The sequence below is a fragment of the Chroicocephalus ridibundus genome, chromosome 8, assembly GCF_963924245.1.
Source record: "Chroicocephalus ridibundus chromosome 8, bChrRid1.1, whole genome shotgun sequence".
Classification (NCBI taxonomy): Eukaryota; Metazoa; Chordata; class Aves; order Charadriiformes; family Laridae; genus Chroicocephalus; species Chroicocephalus ridibundus.
The window spans coordinates 53,119,445-53,129,842 of NC_086291.1; the positions used below are offsets into that span (position 1 = coordinate 53,119,445).

Here is a 10,398-nt window from a genome sequence, read left to right on the forward strand (position 1 = left end):
CCCAAGGGACCTCGGGGCGCCCACGGGGCTGCGGCCCCCACCGGTGCCCGCGGCAGAGCCCGTCCGGCCCCGGGTTTCCACGCGTTCGCACGAGCCCTCTCCCAGCCCCAGCCTCCCGCAGCGGCAGCGTGGGGCTCCAGCCTTCAAATTAAAACCAAACCAGAAATTCAGCTTTCAGCAAACTCGACAAAGCGTATTTCCAAACAAAACGGTGCTAAATAAAGTACGAGCCGCAGGCGGCCGCCTGCTCCGACAGATCCACTTTGCTCGCCTTTATTTAGCTGCCGTCTCCCCGTGCTGCCGCTGCCGGCCCAGGGCCGGGGGGGTTTGTCCCCCCAAGAGCTTTGGTGTTTCAGGGGGGGCTCGTCCCGTGGCCTCAGTGAATGTGGGTGTCACGAGAGCTGCCCCCTCCTCAAAGCAGCGTCACCCCCTCGGGTCTGTCCTGGCTTCCCCCGCAGCAGAGGGTTTCCTGGTGTCCCGGGGGCTCAGAGGGGTGAAACCCTGCGTGGCATGGGGGGGGGGGGGAAGGGGAGGGAGGGAGGGGTGAGGGAAGGGAGGAAGGGAGGGAGGGAGGGAGGGAGGGAGGAAGAAAGAAAGAAAGAAAGAAAGAAAGAAAGAAAGAAAGAAAGAAAGAAAGAAAGAAAGAAAGAAAGAAAGAAAGAAAGAAGAGAAGAAAAAAGAAAGAAAAAAAGAAAATTAAGAAAGGAAGAAGAAAGGAAGAAATGAAGAAAGAGAAAAATAAAAAATAAAAAAGGAAAGAGAGAGAAAGAGAAAGAAAGAGAGCAAGAGAGAAAGAGAAAGAGAGAAGGAAAGAGAAAGAAAGACAGGAAGGAAGGAAGGAAGGAAGGAAGGAAGGAAGCAAAGGAAGAAAGAAAAAAAGAAATAAATTAAGAAAGAGAGGAAGAGAAGAAGAAAGAAAGAAAAAGAAAAAAATTTAAGAAAGGAAGAAGGAAGAAATGAAGTAAGAGAAAAATAAAAAATAAAAAAAGGAAAGAGAAAGAGAGAAAGAAAGTGAGAAAGAAATAGAGAGAAGGAAAGAGAAAGAGAGGAAGGAAGGAAGGAAGGAAGGAAGGAAGGAAGGAAGGAAGGAAGGAAGGAAGGAAGGGAGAGAAAGAAAAAAGAAAGAAAAAAGATAGATGAAGAGCAGGAAGGAAGGAAGAAAGAAAGAAAGGCAGAACAGAGAAAGCAAGAAAGGAGGGAAGGAGGGAAGGGGAAGGCGGAGGGGAGCGGTGGTGGTTGGGGAACCCGCGCGTCCCCGGGAGCGTCACCCCCGGCGAGGGCAGCACCGCTGCCTCCGCCGTCACCCGGGCACGTCTCCCCTCCCAGCACAGTTAATCCAGACCCCAGCTAATCCGCTGGCAGGTCACTGGGAGCTCATTGCATTTTGTTCACTTCTCAAATGCATCGAGAATTAATTAAAAAAACCCAAAACAACCCGAGAGTAAATTTATCCTGTGGCAAAAAGCATGCGGCGTATTCCCCTGGGGGGCGAGCCGGAGGGGTGGTAGAAAAGCAGCCTCTTCTGGCTCCAATTGCTCAGCTCTCATTAAAAAAGGAGGCGAGAGATTAATGAATGTCGCCAGTGTGGTCAGGAGGAAGACTCGGGACGGGTGACCAGGCTGGAGCTTGGCAGTGTGAGCCTGCAGCCAGCCTGACACATCAGCTCCGCAAGGCCTCTCCGGTCCCATTTGACCTCCAATGACTATGAGGTTGTGAATATTAACCGCTAATATTAATTGTTTTGCCTATTTTACTCTTCCCCGTGGCTGTAAGGAGGGAGAGGATCTCGTGCCGACAGCCTCAGCCGGCTGCGTGCCGTTGCTTGCTCTGCCGACACCAACAAAGAACCGTGGTGCTTGAAAAATCAGCTTTGGGGAGAAAAAATGGTTGTGCCTGGGTTGTAGCAGGTGGAAATAATGTTGTTTTGGTGTATAAGATGGTGGCACGTGTGGGTCCGTGTCCAGCACCTAGGAGGTTTGGGCAGGCTTTTCACAGAATCACACAGAATCACAGAATGGGGTTTGGGTTGGAAGGGACCTTAAAGATCATCTCGTTCCACCCCCCTGCCCTGGGCAGGGACACCTCCCACCAGCCCAGGTTGCTCCAAGCCCCGTCCAACCTGGCCTTGAACCCCTCCAGGGATGGGGCAGCCACAGCTTCTCTGGGCAATGTGTTCCAGTGCCTCACCGCCCTCACAGCAAAGAATTTCTTCCCGAGATCCAATCTAAATCTCCCCTCTTCCAGTTTGAAGCCGTTACCCCCCCGTCCTATCATTATGCTCCCTAATAAAGACCCCCCTCCCCATCCTTCTTTTAGTGCTCCTGCTTGCGATGCTGGGCTTCTGCAGGGATTCCCAAGTCCCAGGCTGGCTTTGGGAAGAATTTCGGTAAAAGGCAGCCCAGGGTATCATTGTTAGCGGGGCTGATGCAGCCCCGGGCAGGCTGTGCCTGGCAAAGCTCCCCCGCTGCAGGCGCTGGGCTGTTCCTGGCCACCGTGTAATGGAAAGGGTGTGCGTGTCCCAGCGTGTCCCCGGGCGCTGGAGCTGATTGCAGGAATCGACGGCATCGATCGGGCCAGCGGATCCGACACAGCACGTACAGCCCGGCGGGTTCGCCTGTGCCTCTAAGCATGAGCCGGCCACCTCTGCGCTGGGGGGACAGGGTGTCGTAGGGGGGCTCTGCACGCGCTCCCCCACCACATCACTGCCCCACGCAGGTCTCGTTGCCAGCAAGGTGGTTTCATGCCCAGTGGCGCATCCCACGTGGGTAAATAAAAGGAGGAGCTGCGGCAGGGGGTGCTTTGGGGAGAATTCCTGCACTGCCACCTCTTCAGGCTGCTTGGGACGTGCCACGTGGCTTCTCCGCAATCCTGTCTGCCACTTGCTGCAGCCCCATGTGCCACCACAGAGGGGGCCAGCAGCCTGGCAGGGTGCCACTGGGTTCCCCCACCATGGGCTCGCCTGCAGCGGGAAGCCCAGCCAGCTCGGGCCACCTCTCCCGTGTCCGTGCCACCTCCCTCCGAGGCAAAGCTGAGTGTAGGTCCCTGACCCTGCAGCAGAGCCCTCCAGAAGGGGTCAAAACAACTCCCCATTCCCCAGTGGCAGCTGTGCCTTCATAAGACTTGGCCAGCAAAACCCATCTGTGACCGTAGATGGCTCCATGTCCCAGTGGATGCGTTGGGAAAGTTGCTGCTGGGGACATCTGCCCCGAGCGAGTGCCTTCCGGGGGCCTTCTCCAACTGGCTGCACGTTGGCCGTGTCCTCTCCCATCCCCGGGATAGGGAACGGAGGTTAAATCCACATCTCCCCCTGGTTTCCCTCGACCCCAGAAGAGCTGGTGCTCGGGAGGTCGGGCAAGTGCTGCTGCGATGTGCTGGGCAGCGGTCCATCTGGCACGGGCAATGTGAACTGATGTAGCCGCTTTCAGGCGTACCTTTATTAATATCTCTGTGCTAAGGAGAGCAGCTTGGCCTCTCCACATTCCCCTCCAGCAGCCTGACCCTGCTCCAGCAGCAGAACTCATGAGAAAAGTGAAGGGGAGAGACTCCAGTGCTACCCGAGGTTTTTCATCTGCTGGTGTCATTGAGGGTCCCACAAATGCCGCATCTCCCCAGTGGGGTTTGTTTACTTGCTTTGTAGTACAAACAAATCAAAATCTAAGGCCTTCTTCGTTCCTCGTGTGTGGTTTTTGGGAATAGACGAGCCGTAGGAGGGAGAGTAATGGCAGCTGGGGGGTCCTCGCTCAACATGCAGCCACCCACCCCATCTGATCCATGGCCAAACACCTTCTTGGGTCCCTTTGCCACGAAAGGTAACCGCCGTGTCTTTGTTTTCTCATTGCAGAGCCTCTCACAGGATCCGCCTGGTGAAGTGGCAGCCAGGACGTGGAAGCTTGGGACTTCTCTTCCACCGCAACAGAATTTGGGGGGTGGGCAGGGGTGGGCCAGGGGGACGCCGGGAGTCGCAGGACCCTTCACCTTCACTGTGGGCTTGGCTCAGGGATGACTGCAGGCAGAGTCAACCCTTACAGCATCGTGTCCTCCGAGGAAGACGGGCTGAGGTTGACCACCATGCCAGGTATTAACGGCTTTGGCAATGGGAAAATCCACACCAGGAGGAAATGCAGGAACAGATTCGTAAAGAAGAACGGTCAGTGCAACGTGGAGTTCACCAACATGGATGACAAGCCGCAGAGGTACATTGCAGACATGTTTACCACTTGCGTTGACATCCGCTGGAGGTATATGCTCTTGCTCTTTTCCCTGGCATTTCTGGTGTCCTGGTTATTGTTTGGGCTGATTTTCTGGCTAATTGCACTCATTCATGGAGATCTAGAAAACCCGGGTGGAGACGATACCTTCAAGCCTTGCGTTCTGCAGGTCAATGGCTTTGTGGCTGCTTTTCTGTTCTCCATTGAGACCCAAACGACTATTGGTTACGGCTTCCGCTGCGTGACGGAGGAGTGCCCGCTCGCAGTCTTCATGGTGGTGGTTCAATCCATCGTGGGGTGTATAATTGACTCTTTCATGATTGGTGCAATAATGGCAAAGATGGCCAGGCCCAAAAAGCGGGCCCAGACATTACTTTTCAGCCATAACGCGGTAGTGGCAATGAGAGATGGAAAACTCTGCCTGATGTGGAGAGTTGGGAACCTCCGGAAAAGCCACATAGTAGAAGCCCACGTACGAGCTCAGCTAATTAAGCCCAGGATCACAGAAGAAGGGGAGTACATACCGCTCGACCAAATAGACATTGACGTGGGGTTTGATAAAGGCTTGGACCGTATCTTCTTGGTGTCTCCCATCACCATTCTCCACGAGATCAACGAAGACAGCCCCTTGTTTGGGATCAGCCGCCAGGATTTGGAGACAGATGACTTTGAGATCGTGGTCATCCTGGAAGGCATGGTAGAAGCCACTGCTATGACGACGCAAGCTCGGAGCTCCTACCTGGCCAGCGAAATCCTCTGGGGCCACCGCTTTGAGCCCGTCTTGTTTGAGGAGAAAAACCAGTACAAAGTAGACTATTCCCACTTCCACAAAACCTACGAGGTCCCGTCCACCCCCCGTTGCAGCGCCAAGGACTTGGTGGAGAACAAATTCCTGCTGCCCAGCACCAACTCCTTCTGCTACGAGAACGAGCTGGCCTTCATGAGCCGTGACGAGGAAGAGGAAGACGACGACAGCCGGGGTTTGGAGGACCTCAGCCCGGACAACAGGCACGAGTTCGATAGGCTTCAAGCCACAATAGCGTTGGATCAGCGGTCATACAGGAGGGAGTCGGAAATATGACTCTTGGTCCTTCCATTGACTTTTCCGAGGGTATTTTTTTTCCTCCTCTAATCTCTTCCCCTACAACCCGCTCAAATTATGCAGAACAATGCAAGTGCCATAGGAATGCTTGAGAAATTAGTATCGTTCATAGTTTTCAGTTTCATCGCAATAACCACTGAGCGGTCTGCAGGAGGGGACGGCGGCAGGCCACGGCGCGTCTCCCGCGCCCGGCGCCCGCAGCGGGGCCGATGGCCCTGGGGGGACGGACGGACGGACGGACGGATGGACGGAGGGACGAACGGACGGACGGAGAGAGGAGGGTCCGTGGGGCGCGGGCAGGCGCTCGCCCCGTGCGGCCCCGTGGGGCTTTGCTCTCCCCGCGGGGAAAACGCCAGCGTTTTCTCGGAGCCGAGCACTGCGAGATCCAAAAAGAGGAAATATCAGGAAACAAATCTTTCTCTCTCTCTTTCTTTTTTTTTTTTTCCTTTTGTTTTTTAACTGAGCAGCAACGACAACAAAAAAAAAAAATTGCTCCTTCCAGCAGGTGGTCTGATTCAGTTGCACAAGAACAACACTTGAAATAACATGCAACATTAACGTACTTCTTTTTAATTTGGGGGAAAAGTGGGAGGGGAGGGAGGTGAGAGGGTTTTTAATTTTTTCACCGTACCGTTTGGGAGACTGTTTACCAAAATAATAATAATAATAATAATAATAACAATAATAATAATAACAATAATAATAATAATAATAATATTAAATCTGAAAGAAGTGATTCAGTATTTTTTAAAAATGAACAAGGGAATGAATAAGCCACCGGGGTTCTTTGAGGAGGTGACTTGCTGGGCAGATGCAAGAGCTAGAAGTCAAGACTGCATCCAGTTTTGGGGGTGTTTTTTTCCCACTGGCATGGCTTCCTAGGCAGAAAACAGACGTAAGTGGCTGGAGGTCCGTGGCAGCGAAAGTGAGTAGCGTAATTACTGGCAAAGTAGCTAATAAGGAAAAGGCAGACTGCGATAGGAAGAAGCATTGTAAACACAGTAATTAGCCAATTTCTGGAAATATCGATCTTCAGGGTGAAAAGTGGGTCTGGGGCATCAGCTGCTCGAAGTGTTGGGTCTACCCCAAAATCTCCAACGGGGAATTCATAAGTTTCGCTGTAAGTAGGATTAAATAGTGAAAAGCACAAAAAGGAGAGTGGAAAGCTCTCAAATGTGGGTATTTTCCCACTTTTCCGAGCAATTTGGCATTTTCTCCCTTGAAAAATCATTTCAAACGTGGAAATCAATGTGAAAGTCATCTTGTTGAGTTACACTTCTTCTAGCACAGGAGCCGCCGGCATGCCAGGCTGGGATTTATGAATTCCCCGTTCCCTGGAGAGCCCTGCTTCAGAGGCAGATGCTTTTCCGAAAACAACAGATGCCAGTGGAGAAAAACCGCCCCGTCTTGCGCTTCAACCCGTCCCCGCGTCCCAGCCTCAAGGTGGATTGTGCCTTAGAGATGCAAACTCATCCCGCGCCCCGGCCCTCCCCCCCCCCCCCGGCGCCCCGCTCGCATCCTCCCCTTGGGGTGACATCCCCATTGCTCTGCCCCCCGCCGCAGCGCCCGCGCCCCACCCTCCGCTGCGTTTTGGGCTAGCCTTGGTGGCACGACGGTTCAGCTCGTGCCACGGCACAGGGCAAAGCACCCCGTGCTTGGGAAGGCTTTGCTCCTGCCCCGCTCCCCGCCTTCGCACGGAGGGAAGGAGCCGGCAAGGTGCAGGTTGCGGGTCCCTTCCTCCCGGCCGTGCTGCTCTTTGGTGCTCTGCCAGCCAAAATCTGGCTCCCTGCTCCCCGTGGCCGTGGGAAAGGCTTTGGTACCCGTGGGCATCCCACACCCGACCCTGGCTGCGGAGCCCCGGCAGCACCCAGCCTCAGGGAGAAGGGGGTCGAGCACGGGGTCCCCGGCAGCGTTTCGGCTGTGACGGGCTCCCGGTGCTTTTCTCCTCCCCGTCCCCATCCAGGAAGCCGTGTCCCTGGGTGACAACTTGCTGCGGCATGTCCAAACATTGGTGGCAGAGGCAGGATTTGTCCCGAGTCCCCCATCCCCATCTCCTTCTTGCAAAAGGCTCTGGGGAGCGGCTGCCCCGGCGTCCCCCCTCCCTGCCTCGCTGCCCTGTGCCCCCCGAGCATCGTGTCTCGCCAGCCGGCCGCAGGACAGGGACAGGGGCTTCGTCCCCACAGAGTTTCTTCCCACCAGCGTCCATCACCACCATCCCGTGCTGCCCACCAAGGGGCTGCTCCGTTTTTGGCATCCCCTAAAAACCAGCCACGGGGAGAAAACATCCCCGGGGACAGCGCTGAGAGGGACCGGGCCATTTCGGCACAGAGTGCCCCCCCAAACAGACTGTCCCCAAAAGCGGGTACATGTAGGGACGTGCCATCAGGCCCTGGCCACGAAGTTTGTGTTATTATAAGGCAGCGAACACAAACGCCATCCCATCGCCGGTCCCTTTGCTCCCTGGGGAGATGGTTTTCCCGCCCTCTTTTTGTCCCATTGCATCTGGGGGGGTGGGAAGGACGGAGGCGGGGGGTGGGGGGGGGGTGAGGGGGGGACGGGGCAGGGAGATTTTGTGTGCGCACTACTTATTTATTTTTTTAAAAAAAAATGCTTTTAAGTGGTTTTAGGTTCTTTTGAATAAATAATAATTATTAAAAAAAAAAAAAAGGTGCACATCTTGCTGCTGTAGGGTTCTCAGAGGGTTAATTTCTTTATATATATGTATCACAGTAAATATTTGTATAAAACCGAAAGAGAAATAGAGATGTCTTTAAGTAAATTATTGCTTTTAAAGAAACTTCTATGATTGTACAGTGTTACCTGGGAGAATAGAATAATATATACAGATGTTATTTTTAAACTGCTGCGTAGGAGGATGTGAACTGGGCCGGGGAGCGCCCGCGGCCGGCACGGCGAGGGGGGGTCAGACCCTCCCCGGCCCCCGTTCACGCACCCCCTTCCCCAAACCGCGCTAGTGAGGAGCTAGCTCTGGCGAGTCGTCGTACATATACTGTATAGTCCTCGTCCTGGCCGTGGACCACGCCGGTACATAGCGTATAAATATTATTTTTGCCTACCTGTGAGTGCTCTGAGCTACTGGTCTTTTTCCCTACCATCAGGGAGCGTTGGTTGGGAAGGCCGCCCGGCCGTAGTTTTAATCACACGGATTGTCAAAGAAAGGCAGGGGGGAAATAGAAAGGAAAGGAGAAAAAAAAGCCAAAAAGTGGTGTTTGTTCGGCGCTCGGGTTCCCCGGAGGGGATGGAAAGGCACAGGGATGCTCTCGGGATGCGGGTTTTGGTGTCGGTCGTTGCAGGGATGGAGCGGGATCCCAGTGGGATGGGGTTTGGAGCCGAGGGAGGGGACACGTCCTCCCCGAAAACAGCCACCGGCCTTTTCCTCCGAGCGGAGGCTGCTCCATCCATGGAGTTAACTCCAACATTACTCTTGATCCTTGGAGGATGGCAGAAGTCCGAGAAAGGAAAGAGCCGCTAATCCTCTTGGCCAGCATCCCGTAGAGATTGCCCTCGGCCAGGGCTCAGGGCAGCCTCCGGCAGCAGTGGCCGCCCTGGCCGGGGACGGGGGACCAGGGGCTGGACCCGCTGCTGCTCCCGCTTGGCTTCACCCCAAAGAGATGCACCGGTGAGAGCAGAAAGCGGCCGCATCCCTGCGCCCTGAAACCACCGGCTGGAAAGAGCATCCTCTGTCCCCGGCAGCCGCGGTGTCCCCTCGGCCGGGCGGCGAGTCCCCGGGGCCGGGAGCCGCCGGGACGAGCCTTAGCTTCTCATAACCGAATTTAGTGCACTTAGTCTTTTAGGGCTGGGACAATCACTTAGCGCTTAACCTTTCGCGATGCGGTGCCTGCTTGACCTTCAAACCTTTTGTAGGAGATGAATTCAGAGCCACCTTTTCTATCTTTAATAAGGCAGAACAAATACGTTTATTTTTAAACCCTCCTGCTCTTTCCTTCCCTTTCGTGCTGACAACCAAAAGAGTCCCCTGTGTCGTGTTCCCCCCCCGCCCCCCGCCCCACGCCATTTCTTGCACACCAAAACCAGTGTGTGGCAGCCGGGTCTGGTGCTCCGGCCGGACCCTGCTCTCCCACCCCCCCCCAATTCAGGGATGCTGCCACGGGGGGGGGGTCGGCACAGGGCAGGATCCGGCCACGTTACGAGCCGGGAGGGTACGTGGGACGGTGCCCGACCCGATGCCACCCGTCACCTCGCCGAGCCCCGGCGCCCGCCAGCTGTGCACATCTGTCCTGCTGCCCCCTCCCGGGGGCACCATCTTTCCTCCATTCCCCTCCCCCGCCACCACCACCAAATCACACCCCGGTGCTCCCCCCGGCTTGGCCCCACGTGGTTTGGGGACCGAGACCCGGCACCAGTTCACACGGGCAGTTTGGCAACTGGGAGCACTGGTTTCCCAGGGGTAAAGCGCGGAGTCCGTTCGCTGGGGCGATGGTGACGTGCCGCCGTGGAGAAGCCGATGGATGCAATGAAAGTCTCTGTACCTTTTCCACCTCCGGTGTTTCTCTGTCTCATTGCACATATATTTGAGATATATGTGACAATGTATATATATATTTGTAAAATGTATTTCAGATGACAAAAACTGGCCAATTTTATGTTATTTTAAATATATTATATATATTATATATAAGAGTCTCCAAAAGATATAAATAGACTAGAGAAAATAATATAAATATGTAATAAATGTATTTTGATCTATTTAAAATACCTCGCGTCATGCTGTATATTTTAAAGATCACAGGGAAGCGTCTGCCGGTAGCAAACCTCAGACGTGGTTTCGAGTCTGTCAGTTGTCACACACATAATATATATGTGCAGCAAACTTTTAGCGAGACCCGGGGGCCGGCGGCACAAATACAGATGGTTTTTAAGAGCCTTTCAGCAAATGTCCATCCCGCTGCCTCTAGGCAGGAGCAGAAAGCCCACATATAGGTTTTCCTTGTTATCCTGCGGGAGAGGATAATTTTTCCTCTCTGCCAGGGAAGGGGCTGTGGGGATGCTCGGCGGGACGGGGGGGCGCTCTGCGGGGTCCCCCCTCCCCGCCCAGCCCCGTGCGCG

General features: G+C 54.5%; 1 protein-coding gene across 3 annotated transcripts in view; it reads left to right on the forward strand.

Annotated features, from left to right (window-relative positions):
- Positions 1-7,828, forward strand: part of LOC134519631 (ATP-sensitive inward rectifier potassium channel 12) — a 34,063-nt gene extending 26,235 nt beyond the window's left edge. For all 3 annotated transcript variants that reach the window (XM_063344054.1, XM_063344056.1, XM_063344055.1), the window contains exon 2: positions 3,842-7,828. In XM_063344054.1, coding sequence (XP_063200124.1) covers positions 4,000-5,289 — 1,290 coding nt within the window. In that variant the 5' untranslated portion in view covers positions 3,842-3,999 and the 3' untranslated portion in view covers positions 5,290-7,828. The remainder of the gene's footprint in view (positions 1-3,841) is intronic.
- Positions 7,829-10,398: the final 2,570 nt, after the last annotated feature.